At 36.6% G+C, this 16,888-nt stretch overlaps 1 protein-coding gene across 2 annotated transcripts; it reads left to right on the top strand.

Moving 5' to 3' along the window:
* Positions 1–4,791: 4,791 nt before the first annotated feature.
* LOC127810232 (bidirectional sugar transporter N3-like) lies at positions 4,792–6,635 on the top strand. Of its 2 annotated transcripts, XM_052349581.1 has the most exons (7): positions 4,792–4,952; positions 5,039–5,075; positions 5,162–5,372; positions 5,477–5,638; positions 5,738–5,857; positions 5,964–6,311; positions 6,463–6,635. In XM_052349581.1, exons 1-6 carry the CDS (start codon positions 4,901–4,903, stop codon positions 6,300–6,302), a joined length of 921 nt encoding a protein of 306 aa, XP_052205541.1. In that variant the 5' UTR covers positions 4,792–4,900; the 3' UTR covers positions 6,303–6,311; positions 6,463–6,635. The 2 variants fall into 2 exon arrangements, with proteins under 2 accessions (XP_052205541.1, XP_052205540.1); XM_052349580.1 differs by having other exon boundaries at positions 5,964–6,635.
* The last annotated feature ends 10,253 nt before the right edge of the window (positions 6,636–16,888 follow it).

Raw genomic sequence — 16,888 nt, 5'->3', positions numbered from 1 at the left:
TGCCCCTGCCATTGCGTGTCAAGCCCTACCAAATCGGTAGTGTGCATGTGGCGCAATATTGACTTAGTGCATGCGTGGCACCCCTCCCTCCTATAGCTTCGCTACACGTTCGCACGCATGTCATCTCCCATTCGTTCTGACACACAAATACATATGCCAGGTCGTTTATATATATGCGTATTGTCGTTACCAAGTGAATTTCGCTACGCGCTTAAAAGGGCAGTCGTCGTTAGAAGTTGTCACAAGAAAGATTAGATGCATAAAGCATTCACATGCATTTTTCATTTTTCATTTTTTATTTTTTTAAAAAAGAGAAGAATTGCGATTGGTGGAATAGTGGATTTTGCATTTCTATATAATGCTTCAATGGTGCAATTGATTAGTAGTATTATAAAATGGAAAATACTATTGATATATCATGATTTATATTTTGGGTCGCACAATATAGTTAAAATCTCTAAAATATCCCATACTTAAGACAATGAGGTGAGATGGTAAGGTGTCGTGAGACGGTGAGACGCATGATTAAAATATGTACTCCTCACTCAAAACGATAAGGCGGTAAGAAGCGAGTGGTATTTTTATTATTTATGATGCATTGTGTAGTTTAACGTGTAGGGCAAAAAATACCAATAACATATTATAAAATTTAGTAGTTATCGATTATCATATTATATGATTGACGGCGATGAAAATGAAATTGTTAAGACTCAAAATTAAAAGTGGAGTTATTATTTTTTAATAAATAATCTCATTTTTTAAGCAAAAATATGAGTACGTGGATCGATCCAAATACAAGAGAGAGATATAGTAATACCGATTATTGGAGCTTCTCACTTCTCACTTTCACCTGAAAGGAGTTATATATATATAATTTGAGGTGATGCTTACGCTAAAACATAGCTCTAGCGCCAACCGAAGGGTTTGATAAAAAATTCTCACTTAATTGGAATTTTCAGTTAATTAACAAGCTAGGTAGATTTTTTTATTTTTAGCAACCGTACGTGATCTGGCCGCTCACTTTGGTTGGATAAATGCACCGTACGTCCAAATTAATATATATGAGACTAGCTAGGGCAAGCGGCCGGGCAAGCCTAAAATGCAAGTAGAAAGTAGAAATATATTGTTTAACGTATATATGCTAAACTTGTTAGGAGAATAATTGAGATTTATCCCAATTCCCAACCTTAACAAATGGACGTGGGCCTACTTCCTTTTCATCTTCTTCATGATAAATTAGTTGATATCCAAATTAGAATTAGGCACCCAAATCGCGAGTGGAGCTATGTCATAATTGCACACGATAACTTGTTCTAGCAAAACACCTCCTAATCATCATCATCATATAGTTAAATCATTGGGTTCCACTCCAATCTTTCAAGGATTTTGATTAACTGGAATTCCTTCCAATTCAATCAAAGCTTCCATGCCAAGGCTTATTGGCTCCATATATACATATTTTCCCACCACTACTCTTTCTTTACCTTCCAACCAAAACAAATTAAGTTTAGCATATTTACCCATCTACGGAATCTCCGTTAATTATTTTGCTTAGAATGAGGCGGATTAAGGGTCTTCTCCTTGCACGCAATCCCACGACTATTAGCTGCCAACCACAAAATAATTTAAATTATAATATTAATTAATTAATAAATACAAGATCAATAATCAATTGATTAATATTAATCAGTCAATCCTTTTTGTTTGTTACCTCGCTCAATCTTCTTCTAAAGCCTCGCTATGGCTAAACTCCGTGACGTTTCCATATTTCTCCAGGTTTCTCGTCTTCGTCCTCGTTTCGGGGTTCTTCTCCTCCTCTTTCTTTACATTTGCTGCAAAATGAGAGGATAATCCAATGCACTAGAGGTGTGATTGATTGATCATCACTGTGTTTTTGGAATGGAAGAATTGGCCATATATGGATCTTTGAAGCCAGATCTTGTTGCGTGTGTTGGTTCAACATCTAGGGTTTGGGCTCCACCGGGGATTCAATCATCGAACTCCTTATAGGGACACTAACCACTGAAATTATTGCTGCAATCTGGGAGGACTCCTCAAATCAAACTAGTGATTAAGTACATGGACACATGGACATCGGATATCAATCATGTAAGCCTATCATTTTTCCCCTATGATTGGGAGCTGACATTGACGACACAATCATCCTTTGAATACTGATTAGACAGCCTTCAATCTCCTTGTTATGTCAAAGTCGCAACACAACAAAAACATAAGATGATACACTAAAGATCGTACGTACTCGCGTACAAGTACCCCATTAATTCACAAATGAATGAAGGGTTCCAAGATCTATCAATGTCCCAAAAAATAAATTTGATTGAAAGTTGTTTGGAAGGTTTAGAATAAATTCACTTGGGGAGATTTACACACACACATTAGGTGCTACAATAATTATAAAAAAAAAAAAACACAAAATGTTACGTTAAAATTGTATAGCATATATATACAATAATTCCCGGTTTGCAAACAAGTTAGGGGTTTCAATATGATCTAGTCTATATATGATCTCGGTTAGTCATGAATTTCTTTGTTTATTTAAAAAATTCTAAGTGATTCCTTAAATCTAAAAAATCTTTCTCTCAGTATTAATAAACACTACATCATGTTTCTCACCATGAAAATGCTCTAACCATGACCTTGTCACCGCAAGTGAACCAAAATCTTTGAATTTCTTTTTATTTCAAATTTTCTTTTAGTGTCAGGTTTTAGGCTTCTTAGTGAAGTAAAAAACCAACTTGTTAAGAGTATGTAATATATAGGCTTTTGTTGCCTAAATCTTTGTATTTCTCTCTCCTCACAACAACAACAACAAAAAAAAGAAATCTTAATTTCATGAAGAAAAAAAAATGCTAATCAAAGTCAATTAATTGTTCGAAGGATCAAATAAACCCTCCTTGGAGATATATACACTAGGCGTGACAATAATTATAAAAGAAAACCCCACATACATGCTAGGTGAACGTGCTAATTGGTGTATCTAGTCTAGTTAGGTGCATAAAATTTCTATTTTACGGCGTGTACAATAAAATTAACCGTAAAGCAAAAAGGTGGAAGAAGATGTGGAAAAATGACATAATGAAGGAAAACAGGGTCCTAGATAGAGGTGTATAAGACAATATTTACAAGAAAATGAGCCGCTTTTTAAGGGCAAGAGACGCTACCTACACCTTTTATACCAATTTTAGGAAATAAAGGCAGGCAGGCAGGCAGGCACCGCTAGGAATAGAGTTTCTGGCCTACGCATCGACAGTGAGTGCATATCTGTCAACCCTCCACGCCTTCCACCTCTCGCATTTTCCTCAATCTCGCGATACCAAACAAACAAGCCAAGACAGCCCAATCATTATTGTTAATCTGTCATTCTTTTTTGTGATACAACTGCTGCTTCAGCTTGACGTCACCCTCCAGATTTTGTGAGAATACAACTCTCCCCAAACCACCATGGAAACGAAACAAACCCACGTCCGAACAAGGCTCACAGAAGCAACCAAAGAGAGAGAGAGAAAGAGAAGAAAAGCGGCAAAACAGACTAAGGGTGACGGAGAGGACGGCCATGGTTCTATTGCTTTTATCATTGAGCTAGAAAGGGATGGAAGGATCACGTGAAGAGAGCCTTTGCCCTTTGGGTTTGGGAGCAATGCTATGCTTTACGGCCTGTGACTCTGAGTTAGCGTAAATCCCTGCTTTCAACCCAACACAGCTGCCATAGGGCGTGACTATGAGCCCACAGCTATCCCATTTCTAGCGTCTTGCCTTCCATATACTAATTAATTTAATGCCAACACAAAAAATAAATAAATATATAAATATACGATCTCTTCGCGTAATTGTGGCGCTGGTAATAAATTAATTTTCTTTTCTTCTTTTTCTTTTTTTTTTTTAGCGCTCGTGCCCCTGGCGTGTGTCGCGCCCACTGCGATGTAATTTCTAGCCTGTTCGGATAATAGGGGAGATTTTACAGAATGGTATTGCATGCAACGGTATTGTCCGATCGTATATTTGAATTTTAGCACTAATCCATGATAAAATTTTGGTAAAGGAGCACGTGATGTGTGTACTGAATTTGTTAATTAGAGATGACTTTTGAACTTATGAAATTAAGTAATATACCAAATATTTTTCTTAGTAAATTATCAATGCGAATTGTTTCCTAACAAACCTATATATCCCTTATAATTAACACCATAAGTCATCATCCTAGAGTATTAACTAGAGTTGATTTGTGGATTCATGAGACCGATTAATATTAAAATTAATTTTCTAGTTTGGGACCAGGACATGATAGTATTTGTTTAGAATATTTACGATATTTATATATATATATATATATGTGTGTGTGTGTGTGTGTTTACTCAAGACCTTTTTAATAAATTATCAATATTAATTAAATTATGTAGTGACGGACATATCACTTGTAATAATAGTATTATTACAAGATCTTCATTAAAAAATATTAACAGAAAATATATCAAGTTAATGTACCCAACACCATGTCCTTAATTAGTAAATTAGGGAAGAAGTAAAATTGGGTGGTGACAATATTTGTTTGGAATATTCGGGATTTAGGGAGGTGGTACTGGAAACACGCGAGGAGGGAGGGGGTGGTGGGGTGAGGTTGAGAAGAGGCGAAATCGTACGCCACCTACTACGTTTTCCACTTGTCATGCAACAAAGATGAGTTCAATGCGCTCACTCTCTACTCTTCTCAGCCCATGTCCACTATAAATTCAATCCATGGATGCCCCCCTCCATTTGTACCCTTCACCCATCTCTGCATGATATTTGAGCAAACAGAAGCTAGCTAGGGTTTCTACAGAGGCCCTCTAAGCTTATAAAGAAAACCAGATCACGAAGAGCTTCAACGACTTTAATTCAAGAGATGGCTTTGTTTGCCGTTCACCACCCTCTAGTGTTTACGTTTGGCGTCTTGGGTAATTCATCCAAGCTTCTTCTCTTTTACCTCTTTCTTTCCCCCGTCCTTGCTTGCAGAAATTGATCATCATTTCTGGTGTTTCAGGCAACCTTGTTTCTATTTTGGTCTACTTCGCTCCCTTGTAAGCACTTCATTTAGGCTCTTGAGACTTGTTTGAGATCGATATATTTTCATGGCTCGACTTTAATTGGGTTGGATTGGTTTCAGGCCGACGTTTGTCGACATCTACAGGAAAAAATCAACTTTGGGGTACCAATCCCTCCCCTACGTGGTGGCTCTCTTCAGCGCCATGCTCTGGATGTACTATGCCTTCCTCAAGCCAGATTCATCCCTTCTCATCTCCATCAACTCCTTCGGCTGCGTCATAGAAACAATCTACATCGGCCTCTTCCTCGCCTACGCTTCGAAAGATGCCAGGGTAATCAAACTTAGAAACCAAACAGCTTCATTGCAAATTAGTCCTTTGTTAATCAAAGTTGTTTAGAACTGAAGATATAAATTAAATGTTTTGAACTTGTGCAGAACCACACGGTCAAGCTGATTGCTGCTCTGAACATGGGGTTCTTCTCTTTGATCCTTCTTCTCACTCTCTTTCTAGTCCAAGGCGGCACCCGAACGCAGGTTGTAGGATGGATTTGTGTTGGCATCTCAGTCGCTGTTTTTGCAGCTCCTCTAAGCATTGTGGTAAGAACAATATACCCAAATCAGACGTGGCTTCCAACTTTCTTTAGCACGTACGTACTGTGATAACTCCTCATATTGAAATCCGTTCTGCTCTTGCAGCTCCAGGTTGTCCGAACTCGGAGCGTCGAGTACATGCCGTTTTCCCTCTCTTTCTTCCTCACACTCAGTGCGACCATGTGGTTCACCTATGGACTACTCCAGAGGGACAAGTGCATTGCTGTGAGCTTAATTAATTAATTTTCTCTCATATCCCAAAAAAAAAATATCCTTTTTCTTTCTTTCTTCTTCTTCGCTTACCATTTCAATTTTATCCTCACGTTTTCAGATCCCAAACGTTTTCGGGTTCTTCTTGGGGCTGCTCCAGATGATGCTGTACGGAAAGTACAGAAACACGAAGAAGCTGGCGGAGGAGAAGAAGCTGCCGGAGCAAATCATTAACATAGTGATCTTAGGAGCCTCCGAAGTCCATCCCGAGGTGCCAGCCCCTGAAACCGACAACGAAAAGGCTACTGCTCAGACGATGAGTGCTGACGAAGACGAAAAGGAAGAAAAAGAACAAACCGACATCCACGACAAAAGCGCCGCCGCTCCGACTCCAATCGCCGAACCAAGCCACGCCATTGTGCAGCTGGAACAACCCGTGCTTGTCATGTGCGCAGCTTGAAGGTTCAAGGTAAATTTGATGTATGCAATGTAACCGAAACAAATCAGCTATATACTACTATAGGTTTCGCCTATGCGAGTTCAAGAAATCAATGTGGTTGTAAGCATCAAATTAATGTGTTTCTTAATTTGTTGTTTCTTTTTGGGTCTTCAATTGGCAGTGTTTGAAGAAGACGAAAGAAGAGAGTTGATCAAATCAGAATTAATTCCTATTTTGTTGTACCCAAGAATAATAAAATGGATCCCATTTTGGTTGGGCCAGGAGATGAGAATTCGTTGATGTGACTGTACATAATTTGTTTTTGCCTACGAATTATGATGAAGATGGGAAGCGGGAATTTTCTAGTTTGCACGTCCATGTCATCCTCACAGTTCAGGTAGTAGGGTAAGAAAATGAATTAAGGGATAGTGATAGTGATATTTTGTCCTTAATTATATAATATTAACCAAGTCAATTTATTTTCATTATATTGGGTAAATTTATACATTGGGTACATTGAATAACTTATAAATTATATACTCATTTAATAAAAAAATATTGATATAATAATCACTTAATTTGCAAAGCATCCTAATTTTTCAATTTCCCAGAGATTTTCTCACAAACATTCCATGAAAATCAGTTCTGATCCTAGCCTAAGAGATATATATAGGTCTCACCTAACCTAAATTTTGTTCAGCAATTATTATGTCGTACACTTAGAATTTTTGTGTGAATGTATCATTAATTATTATTGGGTACGCGGTCTGTGTCTAAGACTAGCTATAGTAATATACAATAGGAAAAAATATTCACTTTGAAAATAACTTTCTCTTTAGGGACAATTAAAGGGTAGATGGAAAAAGGAAGAGGTCCAAAAATAAAGAACTTTTGGGGCGCGTATTTTTTCACGTGCTGAGAATGTCTTAGTCACCGTACCAGAATTGAATATCATTTTTGAAAATGCCACCCAAATATCCAATAATGATTAGTAGTCTCATTCTCAAAGTTATCATCTTTTTTAACTTCTTCTGATTGAGGGTAAAATTTAAATTTGTCAGGTTGTTCGGTTAAGAATATTCAACAATTTTTTTTGGCTCTATCTTTATATAAATATCACTTTATGACTTCTAACTAGTAGATGTTTTTTTTTTTTTTAGAGAAAAGTACTGAGATATTTTTAATTAAGAGATAACAGGATGTTAACGCGCTCCTAAAGGATGAGAAAGCACTTCCATTCCATGTATATATAATTATTATGTATTATCTCTTTGTGGCTTTTTACTAGCTAATACATGCTAGGTAAATTTTCAAGATAGATATAAATTAAATTCGATTGAAATCAAATATTTTTTTAAACTAAACCATTGTTGGAAGGGTTAGCTAGTTGACTTAGAGTGCATTTGATAGAAGTGAAAAATGAGGGTGGAGTTTGAATTCCATCTAAATTCTAGAAAATTCTATCAAACAACTTTTCAATTTCATGGAATTCGAATTCCATCTTAGTTCAAAAAATAAAAATTTTTCTTGAAATCAAGAAATTGGAATTGCTAAGAGTTGGGGTGAGAATTGAAATTCTATAAAATTAGAATTTCACACTTATTTTTCACCTCTCCTCTATCAAACGCACCCTTAGTGTTAAACATCCAAAGTGAAACATCTTATCTTTAAGCCTTTCTAAAAGCATTCTCCCTCATTAATAGTCTTTTTATGTGATTTTTGGCATCACTAATTAGATTTTAAAGATGAAGAAATGAATAAAATACAATAATACTATTATTATTATTATTGATGTTCCATGAATATAGCTAGACGGACCAAATAGTATTTTTCATAAGCAGTCAAGCCTGCAAGACCTAAAAACAGAGAAAAATAAAAAGGAAAATGCTAATTTGACTCCTGAACTTTTAGATTAGTTCATAATAAATTAGTTTAGTATAAATTAACCCTTAAGTTTTTTGAATAATTTTTCTAAGCCAAGAAAATTAATATTTTTTCTGTAAATAACAAAATTAATATCTTAGGGCTAAAGTAAACAAAAAATTAGTGTTTCAATGGCAAAGTGAATTTGTATTCTCTCTTTTGATATTCTCTTTACATACTGTTGTAACATATCTTTCGTGAGATTTCCTCTAGAAAGGTTTTGGGGGAGTTCTATTAGAGAAGTCAACCTAGGCCTTTGTTGGGTTTGTGACTCAAAATGCATTGGACCAGTTAAATAAATATATTGAGTTGGGCCATTGGTGTTAAAAGACCAAGCCCAAGTTTGCTTTATTGTTCTTTTGTTCATATCTCAGCTGTGTCCCTTGGCCCACATATATATATATATATGGAGGAATTGGGAGCATCTACGATATACGAGCAGATTGAGAACACACTTCTCTCACACTTGCACACCCATTTTCAACACACGAGAAACCCTAACTGAGAACGAGAGAGAGAGCAGATCTATGACGCAGGATTGCAGAAGAACGAAGATTGGAATTGAGGAAACACAAGGTGAATCCGATCTCACTCTCTGTAAGTATGTATTACTTGTTTATTTGATGTTGTTGGGAGAGAGATTGGTGAGATGAGAGTGCTGGGATTGCTCGGGTTTTGAGCGATGTACTCTGTCGCATTTCCATTTATGCTTTCTGATCTTGATGTATTGTTCTTGATTTACTGTAAGATCTTGAGAGAGGTTCTTGTTTCTCTCGGTGTAATCGTTTCTGTAAATCTCGTGTGTATACATTTCTAGTGGATTGACTAAAGGCGAAACCCCTGTCGTGAGTAGGATCTTTCGAATCCGAACACGTATACGCGGTGTTCTCTGTGTGTGTTGTGGTTGTTCTTTATTTTCTGTTTTGACTTGTGGATCTTGGCACTTCTCTTGGTCTTGGCCGCGTGGTTGTGTGTTGGTTTACACAGGTGATTTCTCAACAGCCCTAGAGAATACTTTCTCTTAGAAGGGTCTTCAACTGCCTTACTCCCCAAAGACTTGAGTAGCCTTCTGAAGGCCTTTCAAGAGCTAACTTTCCCAAAGGCCTAGGCAAACTTTTGAAGACTCTTCGGGGACTAATTTTCCCGAAGGCTAATGTGGTCTTCCAAAGACCTTTCAGGGGATAGTTTTGCCAAAAACTTGGCCAAGGTCCTCCTAAAGCCTAACCCAAAGACAGTTGGGCATCCTTATCCAAAAGGTTATGCCACATGCCTTTGCACATGAGCACCAAGTGCCTTGACCTGCCACGTGCCCCAGTCCTTTGAGGGGTATAAATACCTTTGACCATTTACCTTCTGAATCCTTCTTGAAAATTTGAAGACTCTCCCTAGCTCTTTCACGCATACCTTTTTCGAAAGCGCCATCCGCATCGCATTACATCTACATAACCACTTCAGCATCATGGCGTCTAACTTAAGCATTAGAAGGCTTACGCAAGAGAGATCCTCGTGAACCTTCTAATTGTCTTTTGCCTTACAAATCGAAAGACTTGAACCTCTCCCAATGACCCATTCGAAAAGCTTTTCCACAATTCTCTCAAAAAATCCTTCTGTAGCTTCAAATACTTGAAGACCCTTCTAGAGCCAGCCTTCTGCAGACCCCTTCAGATGACCTCTTATGAGCAAACCTTGCTCTTCTGCTCAGCCCTATCAACCTTCTACTAAGCTTCCTCAAAACAAATAAATTTCAATTGTTGTATTCTAGCAACAACACATACAAATTAAATTAAAGACTTTTTAGACCGTGAGTTTAGAATGCTTTCTATACGATGATTTCATCAAACTGTTCAAAAATCTAATTTGCTTCCACTAAGAAACCCATAAGTAAATGTTGTTTTTTATTTCTCCTTTATTTATTTCAAGATTGGTATCAGAGCTGTCAGGTTTATTTTCTAGATTGTATATTGATTTTTATGTATGAAAAACATGTCGTGGTTGCAGGAAGTAACCACTCGCCAGTGAAATGTTGGGGGTGGTCGGAGGCAAAGAACCATTGTTGGAAAATGAATTGTCTGTCGAAGATAGTGTCAAAAATAGGTTGCAAGGGACCCATCATTTGTGTACTACTGTGTCAAAGACATGGTTGTGCCTGCAATCTTCACTTCTGTCGAATCTTGTTCGCAACAACATGGACTGGGTCTCTAGTCTCACCGGCGATGAATGTAGTTTGGTCTGAGTTAGTTGCTAGCAGTGATGATAGCGGTTGTGGCCAATTATAAGCAATTATGGGCAGTGGAGTAGCCAGAGAGCGACATAATAGCGAGAACAACAATGGTTGTATTGGTGGCTATATGTGCTTCGACTTCTCGTCTTCTCCAATGACAATGACTTCTTTATTAAATAATGTTGTTTAAGGGATTTGACAATCAAGTTCCTAATATGCATATGCTATTTTTTATTTAATTTAATTTTAGCAAAATGATAGTACTTATCAAGATCCCAAAGGTCATTCGGACTTCCGTTCAAAGAGCAAGAGTCATGGAGATGGAGAGACAGTTGGATGAATATAAAATGACATTTGAATAAATTAATCATGTGTGAGCATATTGTTACTGTGTGTAGTATGATTCAAGAACACATATTTGTTGGTTGCTGGGGTTTTGGGATTCAGAAAGCAAAGTATATGTCTTCGCTTGCCACAATTATGCCACTTGAAAAAGAACTCATGACAATGATTTGGGAAGTTGGAACCACGAATAAAACATATAACTGGCTGGAGTGTTCATTTTTGAAGGAATATAGAAAAAGAGAGTTGGTGAGAGTATTGTACCCAAGTGGCCTACCATTAAATATCACTAGGGATATCACTTATAGGGCCTTTAGGGATCTCCCTTGTGAGATCATTTACTCTATTCCTTGTAAGGATCAGATTATATTTAGGTAACACTTCAATTAGCTTCCACACCTATTAGTTGTTGTGTAAATATTTAAACAATATGTTAGATATTTCTCTTTCTATGAAAATAATATTTTTTTTCATTTTTAAAAGCATATTAATGTTGATTATTCAATTTTTTTATGATTGAATATTTGCACATTCCATTGATAATTAATCAAGTGGGAGCCAATGACCTTAAAATATGTTTTTGGGGTGGCAAAGAAAAATAAAATTAATAATATTTGGACAATTGAGATATGAATGATGATTGTAAACATAGTAAACTTTTGACTCTATATTCAATTGTATATTTATTATTAGTTTTATTTAACAAAATAAATATATGTAAGGCATGACATTTATTTACTGTATGAATGTCTCATGTAGATTATCCTTTGAATAATGTTTTCTTCAAAGAATATTCTTGTTGAACTTATCAAGGGTGAAAAATTATAAAAATTGGAGTATGAAAATTTAATATGTCCTAGAAGAACAAGAATGTCTTGAATCTGTTAACCATGGAAAAGTCTAAAGATGGGGCCACTACCCAACATAGGAGGAATAATGAGTTTTACAAATGCATAGAAATAGAAGAACCCAACTATTTGCATTACTTTGCTAAGTAATACTAAAAATAATATAATCAGCGAGTTTAGGAAATATGAGAATGTGATTGAGATGTGGGTTGCCCTTAAGGAGCAATTTGGTGCTACTTATGCGTTAGATATGAGTCTTGAAGATCAATTCTAGTGACACAAATGGACTTAATGTTGTAATTCTTTAAATATTATTTAAATATTAAGTTTATATTTTTATTTAAATTACAATATGGTTTAAATTATAAAATGTACATCCATTAATATAATAAGGAGTGGATACCATTCTTAAGAGTTAAGAATACGAGTTACAGATAATCCACAATTTGCTATACTATAAACAAGTTCCTGTTCTTAGAATTCCTAATTTGGATAATAGCAACTCGTAAAAGCTAACATACTAAAAGATAAGTTTGGCGAGTCTCGTGCCATTCTGTATGAGATATAGAAGGAAGATAAGTGGGTGCTCGTTACAAGAACGAGTTCACTAAACGGGACTGTTAACATTGAATCACATGGGTTATTTCTCACGGGTTAATGATTCAATGTTAGCTACGGATGTACAACTAGTCCTTAAACCTGAGATGACATAGATATCTATGTATTGGTGGATTAAGATATCAGTGATATTATATAATTATTCTAATAAAGAATAATCATATGTATCTATGTGCCTAATTCAGTGATACATGAGGTATGTGTGCATTAGACATGGAATCTATCACCTAGAGAATTTTGAGATAGATATCCTATACGATCCAACAATCACTTGACAATAAATCTTTGGCTGAGGTAATATGACAATGGAATTTGTTCCATAAGGGTTGTGTCATAATTAGTCAAGATTGATTTTGGATTTGATCATATGATGAAATTAAGAGATTCGACCTGCTGACCATGATCTCATATCTTGTCGGGATATAGGATGATAGAAGAACCGTATTGCATAGTAACGTAGTAAAAGGTTCACAATACCCGTTTCACAATAAATTGGGTAATTATGACATATTGTTAGATATCACTCATGATTTACAAGAATTAATCGTTGATTATTCTCGTTGCCAATTTATTTATGAAATCAGAAAGTCCCACCCAAAAAAAATCACTTTCAAAGAGAAGATGGATAAATTAGTAATTTTATAATTACTAATAATAGTATATTTATTTATTAGATAAATAAGAATAATTAAATGATTATATTGTAAATATAATTATTTAATTATTAATTGGGTTGGGTCTTTTACTAGCACATTAGGTTTGACCCAATGACACTATTGGGTTGGATTCAAATAAACATCATTGGATTGGGCTTGGCCCAATAGCATTAAATGTAACGGGCTTGAGAAGCTCAACCCATTAAATGAGTAAGGTTATGTTGGAGCTCTATAAATAACTCCATTCACCCTTCATTTCTAACTCTTGAATTACTTGCGAGTTGAGAGAGTTTTTAAAGAAGTGATGTGAATCCAAAAGGTAAGTTAGAAATTTTTGTTACTTATCACTCTCTTTGATATTCTTGGATAGAAATGGTTTAAGGTGGATCGACTCGGCATCTTACACTTAGAGGATTATATGACGGGAAAACCTAACGGTGAAATCGAATTTCATCAAAGAGGTAATATTTCGTTTTGCCTTCAATTTGTTAAACCATATTTTCTGAAAAACGGGATACCTGCAAACTAAATTTTTTATTCCGCTGCACATATGATAAAATCTATGTAATCCCAACATTATGTTGCCACGGTGAGGTAACTTATAAAAAACTCTAATACATATAAGAAGTGTCTAAATCATAACATAAGACGACACCTTAGAAAAATGACCAACATGGCCAATGAGTTGAAAGATGTAAGGGTAATCTCATTGACGAACAAGTAGTCTAGACTGTCATAAGGTCCTTACCCTACAACTAGGAGCATATAAAAGTTTATCTTACCCACAAATTGAATCAAAACAATGGTTGATATTCACGACATTTAAAGCTAGAAAAAGATCAAATTGAGGCTTTGAGGCCTAATATAGATGTCTACATGTTGGGTCTATCTCTGAAGGTGCTATTTGTTTCAAGCGTAAATTTAATTTTGCACATCCTTATCATAAGGGCAAGCAGGGCTGGCCCTGGGCATAGGCTGTCTAGGCAGTCGCTCAGGGCCCATGCCCATTTCAAGCCACTTAGGGGCCTATGCCCATTTCAATTTTTAGATTTTAAATTAATTAAAAATATTATATTTAAAAATTAAAGAGACGTTAGAGGGCCCATGCCCATTTCAAGCCATTGTAAATTTTTAATTCATTTTAATTTCCCACATTCCTTTTATCAATAATTAATCCCATGGGCATCACTACAATTTTTAATTAATCTCAATCTCCCACATTCCTTTATCAATAATCAATCCAATTCCCATGCGCCTGACACTTATCCCATTACAACTATTCCATGTATTTTTAATTAATCTCAATCTTCCTCTTGTATGATTGTATCACAACTATTTCTATGCGCCTAGTAGTGACCGCAAATCCATCGTCTTCCTCAGCTCCCCTCTTTCTCAATTTCTTATCCATTCAATTTCACTAGCATCTGCCATCAATCTGCACAGGCGTAGGTCCTCAATCCAACCGATTTCACAACTACGCCTTCTCTTCAGCGATTCCATTTTCGTCCTCATCATCCTATTGTGTGACTTATCAGGTATATCTTTTGATTTTTTTTATTAGCCCTTAAATTATCAATTAATTTTTTGTATATATTTCAATATTTGTGATCCCTTTGTTATTAGTGAATCTACACTAATGGATTAGCGATGGTGTCTATTGAAAACATATATTAGAATAAATTAATTGTAATAGTTTAATTATTGATTTTTCATCTAAAAATGCTAAAAGAGTAAATTAAAGTAAAATATTGTGAATTTTATATAATAAATTTTTGTATTCGTATTAATTTTATTTTTAAATATAGTCGTAGAGGGCTCCATTAAAAATTTAGCTTAAGGCCCCTAAAATCTTAAGGCCGGCCTTGAGGGCAAGAAGGTGTATACCACTATATCAAATTTTGGTTTGTTGCATTTAAATTTATTGTTGATTTCATGATTTTTCCAACACTTATCTTTGGTGCTTATATGCATATTCATTTTTATATAGGAGAACATATTGGAGGACAGACAGAGCCTATTGCTGCCCCCATTACATCACATTCTGTGTAACACCCGAGAATAATTTTGAGAATAAAAATGATGTTTGATAAAGGGCATAATTGGAATTTTGGGAAAAATAGGACTATAGGGCACACTAACACAGCTTTGGACGACCGAATTAATCAGAGGGAGTACCTCGGGCTCTAGATAGCCAAGGAAAACGGTATAGTATCGACAAGCAATTAAGATTATGATTTTTAGTGATGAAAGAAATGAGATCGGGAACAGTTTTCGGTACAGCAAAAATACAGCTGCCAATTAGGTCGTATTACCGAATTGCTGTAAACGACATCCAAAAAGTCAACGGAGAGTGTCAAGGACTAGTATTCGATGTATAGAACAACCCTTAAGTGGTTTCAGGTTGAATCGATTGGATTTAAGGTCAAATAAATCAGTCAGGCCTAAGTGTAATTTTCAAAAAATGCCCGAGGGAGGTCAAGACGATAATTTTTCAGAAGTTTCCAAGGAAGAAATGAGAAGTATTAATCTTATGGGCCTTAGTGGTGTAGTTGGATAATTCAAGGGCTTGAGAATGAGGGCCTAAATGTAAGAAATGGTTTTAAGAGGGCCAAAGTGTAAATATCAGAAAAAGGAAGCTCTGCCATGGCCGCCCATGCCCACTGACATTGCCGGCCAGCCTTCAGGCGGCGCCGTGGAGGCCATCTAAGGGTACGAAAATGGGCCCCACCACGTGGGGGTTTGATTAGGATCGGATTTAGGTTGAGATCGGCCAAGTGTGGCTGTGATTTGACAAAAAAATGGCAAGGCATGGCCGCGATCGTCGGATTTTTGGGAAGGACGATTCGCACGAAATCATCACGATTTGAGGCCATTAAATGGTTGTAAGGATGATAGAGGCGTCGATTTGACCAGGTATGGCTCGGTTGAGCTTCGAAAACAGGTATAAATAGAGGTTTGATTATGGCCGAATGTATCAAGAAGTTTTACTTCGGATTTCTCGCGTTTGGGAACGAATTAGAGGTCTGGGATAAAGGGCTTTTGATCCTTGAGGCGAGGGGAGCATTTCTGGTAAGTTTGGTAAATTTTTGAGGCGTTTTGAGGGCATTTCGAGGGCTGATCGGAAATAGGAGGCGGACCGCCGCGCCGCGCCTGAAACCGGTCGATCGGAGGCCTTGCCGGTGGCCTTTTGGCCTGAAACCGGTGGCAACGTGATCGACTTAAAGTGGGCTTCCAGCCGGTGTGATCGGGGGCAAATTCCGGTGTCGGCCGACGACCAGCTCGCCGGAGAAGAAAGGGCATGTGCAGTGCACGCGCCGTTGCCACTCGCGGCAACGCGCCTTGGCGCGTGGGGGCGCGTGCCACATTGGTAAAATCTGATTTTTTTTCCAAAATTCTTGGAAAATTATTTTATGAATTGTTATGTAAAAATATTTGAGAAAATAGTTGTGTAGATATTTATTTTGGATTATTAGAGAAGAAAATGGGAGAAAAATAGGAAAATTGTGAGAAAATTAAGGAAAATTATAATTGTTGGATAAATGTGATGATTAGGGTGCCTTGAGGGTTGAGACGAGGTGACTCATGCGAAGTTCGAAGAAGGCACGCAAATCGAGACAAGCACGCAAATCGAGGCAAACCGCGCTTTTCAAGAAGAATTCGAATTGCGCCCAAAGGTGAGTAGTTCTATCGAAAAACTCGTTTGTGGTTTATGAATGGTTATTGTGAGTGTTCGCCCCCAACCTTGTTTTGACTTGTGAGTGGTTTTACTCGAAAAGATTTTAAGCGGCATGTGAATGGTTTACTAGGAATGTTCATCCCTATGGCTTGGTTTATTATGGTTGTCCAAACAATTATTTACACATGCATTGAATTTCGCACGGTAAATTGCATACATTGAGATGTTGATTTTATGCATGTTATGATTTTTCGGCATTGGCTTGTTTTGTGTCGTCCATGTGGGACGTGGTTGGTAATTTGTGACGTAGCCCAGAGTGACGG

The sequence above is a fragment of the Diospyros lotus genome, chromosome 9, assembly GCF_014633365.1.
Source record: "Diospyros lotus cultivar Yz01 chromosome 9, ASM1463336v1, whole genome shotgun sequence".
Classification (NCBI taxonomy): Eukaryota; Viridiplantae; Streptophyta; class Magnoliopsida; order Ericales; family Ebenaceae; genus Diospyros; species Diospyros lotus.
Note: the sequence above shows the minus strand (reverse complement) of the source record. Positions and strands in the feature narration are given on the sequence as shown.

Bases quoted from the DNA above. Each gene is read 5' to 3' on its own strand.
- LOC127810232 (XM_052349581.1), top strand. From the start codon at position 4,901: ATGGCTTTGTTTGCCGTTCACCACCCTCTAGTGTTTACGTTTGGCGTC. The intron at 5,373-5,476 runs GTAATCAAACTT...GAACTTGTGCAG, and splicing joins ACGCTTCGAAAGATGCCAGG to AACCACACGGTCAAGCTGAT. The intron at 5,639-5,737 runs GTAAGAACAATA...CTGCTCTTGCAG, and splicing joins CAGCTCCTCTAAGCATTGTG to CTCCAGGTTGTCCGAACTCG.